This window comes from Papio anubis, unplaced genomic scaffold (assembly GCF_008728515.1).
Source record: "Papio anubis isolate 15944 unplaced genomic scaffold, Panubis1.0 scaffold332, whole genome shotgun sequence".
Classification (NCBI taxonomy): Eukaryota; Metazoa; Chordata; class Mammalia; order Primates; family Cercopithecidae; genus Papio; species Papio anubis.
The window spans coordinates 47,497-62,133 of NW_022163451.1; the positions used below are offsets into that span (position 1 = coordinate 47,497).

General features: G+C 36.8%; 1 protein-coding gene across 6 annotated transcripts in view; it reads right to left on the reverse strand.

The window, feature by feature from the left end:
• LOC110741837 (zinc finger protein 431-like) overlaps window positions 1-14,637 on the reverse strand; it is a 51,678-nt gene that overhangs the window by 1,668 nt on the left and 35,373 nt on the right. For 4 of the 6 annotated variants that reach the window (XM_031661992.1, XM_021930293.2, XM_031661993.1 and 1 more), the window contains one exon: window positions 5,517-7,513. In XM_031661992.1, coding sequence (XP_031517852.1) covers window positions 6,489-7,513 — 1,025 coding nt within the window. In that variant the 3' untranslated portion in view covers window positions 5,517-6,488. Of the gene's footprint in view, window positions 1-5,516; window positions 7,514-10,464; window positions 10,507-14,637 lie in introns of those variants that run through there. The other 2 variants (XM_021930295.2, XR_004181550.1) reach the window with 2 other exon arrangements.

Consider the following 14,637-nt stretch of genomic DNA (forward strand, 5'->3'; position numbering starts at 1 on the left):
TCACAGGTCATTTCATTATTTTGCAACCTTTAACATCACACTTAAAAGATTGTGCATGGAAATGTAAATTGTGCTGTAATTATATCATAGAAAATTAAATTTGTGGCTGGGCACGGTGGCTCACACCTGCAATCCCAGCACTTTGGGAGGTCGAGGCGGGCGTTATCACAAGGTCAGGAGATCGAGATCATCCTGGCTAACACGGTGAAACCCTGTCTCTACTAAAAATACAAAAAATTAGACGGACGTGGTGGCAAGTGCCTGTAGTCCCAGCTACTCGGGAGGCTGAGGCGGGAGAATGGCGTGAACCTGGGAGGCGGAGCTTGCAGTGAGCCGAGATCACACCGCTGCACTCCAGCCTGGGAGACAGAGCGAGACTCCATCTCAAAAAAAACAAAAACAAAAACAAAACAAACAAAAAAACCCATTAAATTCATTTACTTACCATTAACTCTCTTAAAAATTTAATTTCCATATTTTAAAGCAAGTTTTGTGTTTGCCACACTTTGTATAAGAATCTGATAAGATTTTTCTTTTAAAAATAAAGAAAACCAATGCTAATTTAATCCGCTTACCTATGGACAGTGTGTGCCTTTTATCATTTCTTTTTTTTTTTTTTTTTTTTTGAGAGGGAGTTTTGCTCTTGTCCAGGCTGGAGTGCAATGGTGCAATTTCGGCTCACTACAACCTCCGCCTCCTGGGTTCAAGCGATTCTCCTGCCTCAGCCTCCCAAGTAGCTGGGATTACAGGCATAAGCCACAACATGTGGCTAATTTTGTATTTGTAGTGGACACGGGGTTTCACCATGTTGATCAGGCTGGTCTCGAGCTCCTGACCTCAAGTGATCCACTTGTCTGGGCCTCCCAAAGTGCTGAGATTACAGGAGTGAGCCACCACACCTGGCTGCCTTTTATCTTAATTAATTAATCTGAAAGTTATATTGATAAGCAAACTCTCCAGTTAAAATCCATTTTTGAGCGCACTAAAAATAGAATTTTCTCATCAAAATCTAGAAAGTACCATGTGAAATCAAACGGGGTGAACAGAACAGTGAGAAAACTGTAGCTATAATTCAGAAGAAGAGCTGTGATGCATATAGTTGGAAAATACATAAGAGAAACGTATCTGAAGTAGAAAATAAGCAGAATTTCTCTCTTTTTTTTTTCTGAGGAGTCTTGCTCTGTCACCCAGGCTGTAGTGCAATGGTACAATCTCGGCTCACCACAACCTTCGCCTCCCGGGTTCAAGCAATTCTCCTGCCTAAGCCTCCTGAGTAGCTGGGCTACAGGTGGATGCCACCACGCTCAGCTAATTTTTGTAGTTTTCCTAGAGACCAGGTTTCACCAGGCTGGTCTGAAACTCCTGACCTAAGGTGATGCATCTGCCTCGGTCAGAATTTCTCTATAAATTCAGCAAAATTGTTTTATAGTCCGGAAAAAAGGTCCACTCCATATGAAGAATCAATCTTATTTCTTCACCATTGATATTTTTCATCTGAGTTGAAATTACAAACTAACTCCAGCAGGAATACTTATGAATTATTATGGAGCATTGATTACACAGTAAGAACTGTAATATGTTTGCCACATTTATATATAAAAAATCCTCATGACTTATGAAGCGTCCCTAGTACTTACCTGAACAAATTGACTCAATAAATAAATATACTCATGTCAATTATAAAAAGTGAAAGGAACAATCACTAAAGAAAACTCAAAACTTATTGTTCTTTCCTTAAAAGAACAAAATCAACTGCTCTAAGTAAAATGTAACTTAATATATTACTTTTGGAATTACATCTAAATATTATCTTGTGTGCACTAAATTTCATAAAATTCTTATAATCACAGACCAGCTCATATAATACTTCCTAAACTATAAAACAAAAAAATATGTTAGAAACGAAGTATGGGTCTAGCATGAGTATCAGGCAAGTATATACAGACAGTTTGCATGAAAAGATTCAGAACTGTTAAGTCATGGATTGTACAGTAATAAATTCAATACAAAGCACAAAGTATACATTTGCTTTTGGTATTTTTTAGGTTTTTAGTTTTATAGTAGTCACCTTATTAAAATGATTTTTGTTACCATATTATTCTTTTGAAAATAGTTACAAACTCACACACACACACACACTTATTCCATAATTTTCTTACATCTAGTTTATCTTTAGACTAATATATATTTAACTCTATGTGAATCAAAAAGTCTGTGTGTTTGCAGGCAGACAGACCACATGTTCAAAGAAAAATATATAGCAAATTTGAAAAAATATTAAGAGTTTAGAAATGAATTTTATTTTTGCTCATATATAATTTTTATTACAACCATAAAAATAACCCTATGGTAAATAACAATTTAATTGTATATTTAAAAATTTTTTTAAAGTGGCTGGGCACGGTGGCTCACGCCTGTAATCCCAGCACTTTGGGAGGCTGAGGTGGGTGGACCACAAGATCAGGAGATCAAGACTATCCTGGTCAACACAGTGAAACCCTGTCTCTACTAAAAATACAAAAGTAGCCGGGCATGGTGGTGGGTGCCTGTAGTCCCAGCTGCTTGGGAGGCTGAGGCAGGAGAATGGTGTGAACCCGGGAGGTGGAGCTTGCAGCGAGCCGAGATGGCGCCACTGCACTCCAGCCAGGACAACAGAGCGAGATGCCGTCTCAAAAAAATAAATAAATAAAAATAAAAATAAAAAATAAAAAAAAGTGTAGAATTGGATTCTTTGTAAAACAAAGGAGAAATGTTACAGGTGAAGGATGCCTCACTTAACCCTGATATTATTATATATTGTATTCTTGTATTAAAATATGCCATATAGTGCATATATACTCATGTACCCACCAAAATCAAAATAAATTTAAATGATTAAAAACAAAATAAAAATTTAACCTACAGAAATATTCTTTAACTTATTTGCAGTTTAAAGCCACTGGCAAAAAAAAAATTACTACAGATGTTAATCTATCATGTTACTAAATAGCATATTGTTACATCTTTTACCTATACCCTTGAGTAAGGTGGAAGAGGGTAAAGTTTGTGGTATAACAATGCTTCATTGAATGCACAATAGTATTTAACATGTTAAAAATGTTAAGGTAAACTATTAACTTCACACAATCTAAAATTTTAAAAAATGTACTGCATCTTATCATATAAAAGTACAATAAGTACGATAATATACTACTAAATTTAATTTTAAATAAAATTAAACGTTTTTTCATAATGCAGAATTACTCTGAACACCAACCTCATGCATCACTCAATATTGTAAGTTAACTCCAAAGAGCCTCTCCACTTATATTTTCACTATGCATCTTACATTCTAATGTCTTTACTTTCCAATAGAAAAGATCACAAATAATGCCCACCTAATAAAAAAGAATCTCTTGCCAGGAGCAGTGGCTCATGCCTGTAATCCCAGCACCTCGGTAGGCCGAGGTGGGTGGATCACGATGTCAGGAGTTCGAGACCAGCCTGGCCAACACGATGACATCCTGTCTCTACTAAAAATACAAAAATTAGCTGGGTGTGGTGGTGTGCACCTGTAATCTCAGTTACTCGGGAGGCTGAGGCAGGAGAATCGCTTGAAACTGGAAGTCAAATGTTGCAGTGAGCCAAGATCACACCACTGCACTCCAGTCTGGGCGAAAGAGTGAAACTCCATCTCAATAAACAGAACAAAACAAAATAAGAATTTCTCATATCTTTGATACAGCAACAATTGATCCCATACTTTCACACACGAATCCAATAGGAATGAAGAAACAGCAGGAAACTATTTCAGAGTTGAATGACATCATTATTTACTTTTCAAAAAATCTGTAATATTTTTCAAGAAATAAAGTCTTTTAGGACTGGGATTGTAGCTTTGAGCCACCGCGCCCGGCCTTACAAATAATTTTTCTATCTTTAGTTTTATTTTCTATACTCAGCCCTCTGATTTAGTATATCTGACGTGTCAGTGCCTTATGTATTTCTACCACAAATTCTCTGATATTTACACAGACTTAATTATGGATTAAATATTTTTTACTTTTACTGCATCTGCAAAAACATATTCTAGTATGAACTTTTTGTGTGTGTGCGTATTACAAATTTTTACTCTCTATTTACATACCTTAGGTTCAGTGCTTAATAACATTAGTAGCTTTGCTATGTGATCTGCTTGACGAAATATTGATTTGGGGTAAGTATTCCCAGACCATCTTAGGGCATTCTGTTAATATGTTCTGTTCTTTTCCCCTCCCTGCCAGGATTTCACATTTCATCTTAAAGGATTCATTGGTTCACTTCTACTATGTAAAAATATCTTTATATCTTATATTCCCATTGTTACAATAAAAGTTTATATTATAGCAGTTGATATGCAAAGTATGTGTTAAGCAAATTGCATATTAGATGTTTTATTCAAATGTCAAAGTAAAACTTTGTCAGTTAAACAGCTCATAACAATACCAATAAATTTCAAGTTGTCAAATTGTATGTATTGTTAAGATTTATGTCCCAATACAGGGGCAGTAATCTTTTTAAAAGCCACAGAGTATCGAAATGGTTGTCTAATAACTGAAACATATGTAGCCTTCTAGCTATGTAGCAACAATTGCCACTGGATGTTTTCCTGCATCCTATTTTCTTTTTTCCAAGGTAGGTATTTTGACAGAAGTGACGAATCTCATCTTTTAAAAATTAAAATCACGATGTTTAATAAAACATGTTTAATGTTACTTAGAATTGACATGATGAATTTATTCTGTTTTTTTTCTTTTTTTTTGAGACAGAGTCTCGCTCTGTTGCCCAGGCTGGAGTGCAGTGGTGCGATCTCGGCTCACTGCAAGCTCTGCCTCCCCGGTTCACACCATTCTCCTGCCTCAGCCTCCCGAGTAGCTGGGACTACAGGTGCCCGCCACCACACCCAGTTAATTTTTTGTATTTTTTGGTAGAGACGGGGTTTCACCATGTTAGCCAGGATGATCTTGATCTCCTGACCTCATGATCTGCTTGCCTCGACCTCCCAAAGTGCTGGGATTACAGGCGTGAGCCACCACGCCCAGCCATGGACTCTCGTTTTCTAAGCTATAGTTTTTGAAAGAGTGTTTTTCCAAATTTATTACATATTTGCACGATTTTTCTTCAACATGAATTCCCTGATATTGAACAATGTGTGAGAAACTGCTTCAGAGTTTTTCCTCTACAAAAAATGTCTACAATAAGATCTATGAAACAAATAAAGGCACTACAACCCTCTTTATATTTGTAATGTTCATCTTCAAAATAAATACTCTTCACTGTAAAAGTTTGTATTTTCTTTTCTTTTCTTTTCTTTTTTTTTATTGATGTTGTCTTGCTCTGTGGCCCAGGCTAGAGTGCAGTGGTGTAATCTCAGCTCACTGTAACCTCTCCCTCCCTGAGTTCAAGTGATTCTCCTGCCTCAGCCTCTTGGGTAGCTAGGATTACATGCATCACAACCATGCCCGGCTAATTGTTATATTTTTAGTAGAGATGGGGTTTCAGCATCTTGGATAGGCTGGTCTCAAACTCCTGACCTCATGATCCACCTGCCTTGGCCTACCAAAGTGTTGGGATTACAGGCCTGAGCCACCGTGCCTAGTCAAAAGCTTGTATTTTCTGAAAGATCTTTTGACAGTAATTGTACATATAATGATTTTATTAAGTATGAACTCTCTAGTGTTAAGACATGAACATATATTAATGACTTTTTCAGTCTTTATGTTTGTATAATTTATCTCAAGTATAAATGCTTTCCTGTGCAATAAGGTGTGAGCATTGGTTAAGTTTTGCCACACTGTTCACACATGTAGGTGTTTTCTCTAGTATGAATTATCTTACCTACAATCAAATGTGACAACCATTTAAAGGCTTTGTCTCATTCTTCAGATTTCTAAGATTTCTCACCAGCATAATTTCTTTTATGGTTAGAAAAGTTTGAGGTGTTGTCAAAAGCATTGTCACATCTTTCTTGTTTGTAGAATTTCTTTCCAGTATAAATTATCTTATCTCTGTTAAGAATTGAAAGCTTGTTAAAGGCTTTGCCATGTTTTTCACCCTCATAGGGTTTCTGTACAGTATGAATTTTTTTAATGCTTAGTAAGAGTTTGAGGACTGGTTAAAAGCTTTGCCACATTCTTCACATTTGTAGAGTTTCTCTCCAGTGTGAATTATTTTCTTCAATAAGATTCAAGGACTGGTTGAAAGCATTGCGATATTCTTCACAGTTATGAGGTTTCTTTCCAGGATGAATTTTCCTTTTTTTTTTTTTTTGTGCGACAGAGTCTTGCCTTGTGGCCCAGGCTGGAGTAGAATGGCACGATCTTGGCTCACTGCAAACTGTGCCTCCTGGGTTCAAATGATTCTCCTGCTTCTGCCCCCTGAGTAGCTGGGATTACAGGTGCCCGCCACCACACCCAGCAAATTTTGGTATTTTTAGTAGAGACAGGGTTTCACCATGTGCCAGGCTGGTCTCAAACTCCTGACCTCGCGATCTGCTCGCCTCGTCCTCTCAATGTGCTGGGATTACAGGCGTAAGCCACCATGTCCTGCTGAATTTTCTTATGTTTAGTAAGAGTTGAGGACTGGTTAAAGGTTTTACCACATTCTCCACGTTTGTAAGATTTCTTTCCAGTATGAATTATGTTATGTTTAGCAAGGTTTGAGGATCGGTTAAAAGTTTTGCCACATTCTTCACATTTGTAGGGTCTCTCTCCAGTGTGAATTCTCTTATGTGTAGTAAGGTTTGAGGATCGGTTAAAAGCTTTGCCACATTCTTCACATTTGTGGAGTTTCTCTCCAGTATGAATTATCTTATGTTTCCTAAGGTTTGAGGATTGGTTAAAAGCTTTGCCACATTCTTCACATTTGTAAGGTTTCTCTCCAGTATGAATTATCTTATGTGTAGTAAGGTGTGAGGAATGGCAGAAGGCTTTGCCACATTCTTCACATCTGTAGGGTTTCTCTCCAGTATGAATCATCTTATGTGTAGTAAGGGTTGAAGAGTGCTTAAAAGCTTTGCCACATTCTTTACATTTGAAGGGTTTCTCTCCAGTATGAATTCTCTTGTGTCTAGTAAGGGTTGAGAACCGCGTAAAGACTTTGTCACATTCTTCGCATTGGTAAGAATTCTCTCTAATATGAATTCTTTTATGTTGACTTAGGTGTAAAAGCATGCAAAATGATTTGTCACATTTTTTACATTTGAAAGGTTTCTTTCCAGTATGTCTTGTCTTATGTCTATTTGAATTTAAATTTTCATGAAAGACTTTTATATATTTATCACATTGAAATATTTTGCTCTGGGTAGTTGTCAAACACTGGTTTAGTTCATTATAACCTTCTTTGTGCACCTTACACTCATCCACACTTGCAGAGCCTTTTCTTAATTGTAAATTCTCATGTTCACATTTTCCGTATCTTCTCAGTATCACTTGTTGGAAAGAATCTTTTATGTCTTGCTCTGGCCAAAGGTCTTTGGTAAAATAAGAACACATAGCTGAAAGAAATAAAAACAACAAATTATTCAATTTACTAGACTCTGATAAACATACTTTACAAATCTAACCTATATTATACAAACTACATAAGCAAGATGCCATAATAAAATACCACAGGCCCTAAATCCTTCATAGACATATAAATATAATAAAAACATACTGACCAAAATACATGAGGAAGACTTATAAATAACTGTGTAAATTTCCCCAGGTGAGTACACAGGTGAGTACACAAGAATGCAAAGATACAGAAGAAAAAGAAAAGTCTGTTACATTTACCCAACACAGTTCTTCCTACTCCCCAATATAACATAGTGCCTTTCCACATAAATTGCTAACTTTTGGTTTCTTTTTTAGTAAACAAATACAATACTGGCACATATATCTACATTACTTGCTACTAGAGGCCTTTCCAGAAACTGGTCTCCCATAACATAAAGTGCTGAAAAAAAATGGTGGTATATTTTGGAATTACAGTTTGGGTCTGCTGAGACCAACAGTAAATGTTACAGCAGCAGAGAGACTGCAGTACAACAGACAGAAAACAGATATAGCAAATGGTTACTGATTAAGATGAAGCAGAAATAAACTCCTTTAACTAAAATGTAAACACAAAATTTTAGACAAGATACATTCTAAGAACATGTTTGAGAATCTCCCACGATCCGAGATAATTGTTTTCAGACTATGCCAGGAGAAAGCTACATGATAAAAATTGTGTCAGGTAGCTTTATTTAATGCCCGAATTTTAATCAAAGATTACAATGAATACAAAATAGGGCAAAATGGTTCTATCAAAAATATAAAATTGTCAGAAAGAAACCAAAAAAAAGTATATACTAATTTTAAAAATTAAAAATAAACTGAATATTCAATGAGTAAATTAGGAATACAGAGAACTACAGAAAATCAGAAAAAACTGAAGATAAGAAAAAAATATTCAAAATATCCAAAAAAACAAATTATAAAAGGTAAAAAATATCAAAAGAAAATATAACTCAAAAATTCTGAAAGAAAAAATAATGTCAAAATGAAGAAGCTCAACAAACAATTAGGATACATACAAAGATATTTATAACAAACACATATATAAGCACAATTTCAAAAGCCACAGACAAGAAGAGAATGGAGCTGCAAGATAAAAATGGTGTGCCATTTACAAGCATAGTCTTATAAGATAGTCAGTCAACTGTCAACAAAACCTTTGCAGGCTAGAAGGAAACTGTGTGATATAGTCAAAGTCCTAAAAAAAATAGCTATCAAGTCAGAATAATAACAGTCCTGCCAAATAAAAAGAAAAAAACCTTCAAAAACAACCAAATTCTGAAAAAATATATTGGCACTTCATATGCCCTAAACATAAAAGATGCGGAAAGCAGTTGCTTCTACTGAAAATAATATGATTAAACAAAATAATTTTATAAATAATTATATCATATACATTATTTTCTGGGGAAAAAAATGCACATACACAAAAATGGAATTTCTTAGCATTATAATAATATGGCACAAAAACATTTTTAATTATTCTCTGAAATTTGAAAGGTAAAAGAATAGAAATAATTATAAACATTTGTTAATGAATATACAACAAAACATATGATTAGCAACATCAATGACAAATTTGAGGGCATGAGAAAAAATTTATGAATCCAGCTGAAGTTCATTTTTTACCAGATTAAAATACACTGTTGTAGCTTTTAGAGGTTTTATGTAATTCCCAATACACCATCAAGAATATATCTGTATAGATACACAAAACAAACAAGAAAGAAGTAAAAGTATATCAAGATAAGTATAAAAAAGACACAAAGAAAAAGAGAAAATGAGGAACAAAGATACAAGAATCAAATAAAACAATAAAATAACATTACTAAGTCTTCATAAGCGGAGAAAAATAAAATTCTTTTCAGAGAAGCAAATGCTGAAGGAATACATGACCACCAGGCCTGCCTTACTAGATAGAGCTATGAAAGAAGGAATAAATATGGAAAGAGAAAAACCATTACCAGCCACTGCAAAAACACAGTGAAGTATAAAGATGAACGATGCTATAAAACAACTACATCAATGACTCTGCAAAATAAGCAGCTAGCACCACTTGGATAGAATCAAAATCACACATAACAATATTAGCCTTAAATGTAATAGGTTGAATGCCTCAATTGAAAGACACAGAAGGGCAAGCTGGATAGAGTCATGACCCATTTGTGTGCTGTATTCAAGAGACCTACTTCACATAAAAAGACAAGTGTAGGCTCAAAGTAAAGGAATGGAGGAAAATTGACAAAGCACATAAAAGCAGAAAAAAAGCGGGGGTTGCAATCATAGTTCCTTTTTTATTTTTGAGACGGTGCCTCACTCTGTTGCCCAGTTGGAGTGCAGTGGTGCGATCTCAGCTCACTGCAAGTTCCGCCTCCTGGGTTCATACCATTCTCCTGCCTCAGCCTCCCGAGTAGCTGGGACTACAGGCGCCCGCCACCACTCTCAGGTAATTTTTTGTATTTTTAGTAGAGACAGGGTTTCACTGTGTTAGCCAGGATTGTCTCAATCTCCTGACCTCACGATCTGCCTGCCTTGGCCTCCCAAAGTGCTGGGATTACAGGCGTGAGCCACCACGCCCGGCCTGCAATCATAGTTTCTGATAAAACAAACTTTAAATCAACAAAGGTCAAAAAAGACAAAGAAGTGCATTACATAATAGTAAAGAGATCAATTCAAGGAGCACCCGGATTCATAAAACACATTCTTAGAGAACTATAAAGAGACTTAGACTTCCATATAATAATAGTGAGAGACTTTAATGCCCCTCGGTTAATATTAGACAGATTATTGAGACAGAAAAGTAACAAGGCTTGAACTCAGCCACAAACAACACAATGCACATTCTTCTAAGTTCCACATGGCACTTACTCTAAAATTGATCACATGGCTGGGCATGGTGGCTCACCTTGTAATCCTAGCACTTTCGGAGGCCAAGGTGGGTGGATTGCCTGAGCTCAGGAGTTCAAGTCCAGCCTGGGGAACAGGGTGAAACCCCATCTCTACTAAAAAAACAAAAAATTAGCCAGGCGTGGCAGCATGCGCCTGTAATCCCAGCTATTCAAGAGGCTGAGACAGGAGAATGGCTTGAACCCGGGAGGTGGAGGATGCAGTGAGCTGAGATCATGCTATCACACTCCAGCCTGGGCAACAGAGCGGGACTCTCAAGAAAAAAAAAAACAAGAAAGAAAAGAAAAAAATTAATAACATAATTGGAAGTGAAACACTTCTCAGCAAATGCAAAAGAACTGATATCATAACATTCTCTCAGACTGCAATGAAATCAAATTAAAACTAAAGAGTAAGAAACTCACCAGGCATGTGATGGCTCAGTAATCCCAGCACTTTTTTTTTTGAAACAGAGTCTGGCTCTGTCGCCAGGCTGGAGTGCAGTAGTGCAATCTTGGCTCGCTGCAACCTCTGCCTCCTGGCTTCAAGTGATTCTCCTGCCTCAGCCACCCGAGTAGCTGAAACTACAGGCACGCGTCACCACACCCGGCTAATTTTTTGTATTTTTAGTAGAGATGGGGTTTCACTATGTTGGCCAGGATGGTCTCAGTTAGAGGTCAAGGTGGGTGGATCACTAGAGGTCAGGATTCGAGACCAGCCTGGCAAACATGGTGAAACATACCATCTCTGCTAAAAATACAAAATATTAGCCAGGCGTGGTGGTGGGTGCCTGTAATCCCAGCTACTCGGGAGGCTGAGGCAGGAGACTCACTTGAACCTGGGTGGCGGAGGTTGCAGTGAGCCGAGATCGTGCCACTGCACTCCAGCCTGGGTGACAAGAGAAGAACTCTGTCTCAAAAAAAAAAAAAAAAAAAAAAAATCAGAAATCAAAAAATTATTTGAAACCAATGAGAATGAAGAGACAATGTACCAGAATCTCTGGCACACAGCTAAAGCAGTGTTAATGGGGAAATTTATAACACTAAATACCGAAATGAAAAAGCCAGAAAGACCTCAAATGGACACCCTAACATCACAACTAAAGGAACGAGAAAACCAAGAGCAAACAAACCTTAAAGCTAGCAGAAGATAAGAAATAACCAGATTCAGACTGGAAATGAAAGACAGAGACACAAAAAACCCTTCAAAAAAAAAAAAAAAATCAATGAATCCAGGAGATGTTATTTTGACAAAATTAATAAAATAGATGCTAGCTAGACTAATAAAGAAAATAGAGATGAATGAAATAGACAATAAAAAATTATAAAAGGGATATCACCATTGACCCCATAGAAATAAAAACAACCTTTGGAAAGTACTACAAACACCTCTATGCACAAAAACTGAAAACCTAGAAGAAATGGATAAATTCCTGGACACATCCATCCTTTCAAGTCTGAACAGGAAGAAATTGAATCCCTGAAAAGACCAATAACAAGTTCTGAAATAGAGGCGGTAACAAATAGTCAATAGCCTACCAACCATAAAAAGTCCAGGATAGGATGAATTTATAGCTGAATTCTACCAGAGGTACAAAGAGGATCTGGTACCATTTCTTCTGAAACTATTCCAAATGATAGAAAAGGACAGGCCTCTCCTTAACTCATTCTATGAGACCAGCATCATCCTGATATCAAGACCTGGCAGATATACAACAAAAAAACAGAAGAAAACAAACAAAAAAGCCTTCAAGCCAATATCCCTGATAAACATCAGTACAAAAATTCTCAATAAAATACTTGCAAACTGAATCCAGCAACACATCAAAAAGCTTATCCACCACAGTCAAGTCAGCATTATTCCCAGGATGCAAGGCTGGTTCAACATACAAAAATCGATAAACATAATTCATCACATAAACAGATTTAAAGACAAAAACCACATGATTATCTCAATAGACGCAGAAAAAGCCTTCGATCAAATTCAACATCCCTTCATGTTAAAAACTCTCAATAAACTAGGTATTCACGGAACATACCTCAAAATAATATGAACTATCTATGACAAACCCACAGCCAATATCACACTAAAAGAGCAAAAACTGGAAGCATTCCCCTTGAAAACTAGCACTAGACAAGGATGCCCTCTCGCCACTCCTATTTAACATAGTATTGGAAGTTCTGGCCAGGGAAATCAGGCAAGAGAAATAAATAAGCAGTATTCAAACAGGAAGTCAAACTTCTGTCTGCAGAAGCTTGCAGATGACATGTTTGCAGATGACACGATCCTGGATCTAGAAAGCCCCATTGTCTCTTCCCAAAATCTTCTTCACCTAATAAGCAACTTCAGCAAAGCCTCAGGATACAAAATCAATAGGCAAAAATCACAAGCATTTCAATACACCAACAATAAACAAGCAGAGAGCCAAATCATGAATAAACTCCCATTCACAATTGCTACAAAGAGAATAAAGGAATACAGCTAACAAGGGAAGTGATATACCTCTTCAAGGAGAACTACAAACCACTGCACAAGAAAACCAGAGAGGACACAAACAAATGAAAAAGACAGAAAGAATCAATATTGTAAAAATGGCCACACTGCTCGAAGTAATTTATAGATTCCATGCTATTCTGACTAAACTACCACTGACATTCTTCACAGAATTAGAAAAAAAACTACTTTAAAATTCATATGAAACCCCGAAAGACCCCTCATAGCCAAGAGAATCCTAAGCAAAAAGAACAAAGCTGGAGGCATCATGATATCCAACTTCAAACTATGCTACAAGGCTATAGTAACCAAAGCTGCCTGGTACTGGTATAAAAACAGATACATAGGCTGGGTGCAGTGGCTCACGCCTGTAATCCCAGCACTTTGGGAGGCCGAGGTGGGCGGATCACGAGGTCAGGAGATCGAGACCATCCTGGCTAACATGGTGAAACCCGTCTCTACTAAAGAAAATACAAAAAATTAGCCGGGTATGGTGGCGGGTGCCTGTAGTCCCAGCTACTCGGGAGGCTGAGGCAGGAGAATGGCATGAACCCAGGAGGCGGAGCTTGCAGTGAGCTGAGATCACACCACTGCACTCCAGCCTGGGTGACAGAGCGAGACTCCGTCTCAAAAAACAAACTAACAATAAAAACAGACACATAGACCAATGGAACAGAGTAGAGAACTCAGAAGTAAGACTGCATATCTACAACCATCTGATCTTTGAAAAACCTGACAAAAACAAGAAATGAGAAAAGGATTCCCTTTTAATAAATGGTGCTGGGAGAACTAGCCAGCCATAGGCAGAAAATTGAAACTGGACCCCCTTTCTTACACTTACACAAAAATTAACTCAAGATGAATTGAAGACTTAAATTTGAAACCCAAAACTACAAGAACCCTAAAATAAAATTTAGGTAATACCATTCAGGACATAGGCATGGGCAAAGATTTCATGATGAAAGTGTCAAAAGCAATTGCAACAAAAGCAAACATTGACAAATGGTATCAATTAAAGAGTTTCTGCACAGCAAAAGAAATTATCATCAGAGTGAACAGTCTACAGAATGGGAGAACATTTTTGCAATCTCTCCATCTGACAAAGATTAATATCCAGAGTCTACAAAGAACTTAAAAAAATTTACAAGAATAAAACAAAGAACCTCATTAAAAAGTGAGCAAAAAACAAGAAGAAACGCTTCTCAAAAGAAGACATTTATGTGGCCAACAAACATGAAAAAAAGCTCAACATCAGTGATCATTAAAGAAATGCAAATCAAAACTACAGTGAGATACCATTTCACGCCAGTCAGAATGGTGATTACTAAAAAGTCAAGAAACAACAGATGTTGGTGAGGCATGGAAAAAAAGAAATGGTTTTACACTTTTGGTGGGAATGTATATTAGTTCAACCATTGTGAAAGCCAGTATGGCAATTCCTCAAAGACCCAGAACCAGATATACTATTGGACCCAACAATTCCATTATACTGAGTATATACCAAAGGAATATAAATCATTCTATTATAAAGATACATGGATGTGTAACTTCATTGCAGCACAATTCACAATAGCAAAGACATGGCATCAACCCAAATGCCCATCTGTAACAGACTGGATAAAGAAGATGTGGTACGTATGCACCATAGACTACTACGCAGCCATAAAAAGGAACAAGATCATGTACTTTGCAAAGACAG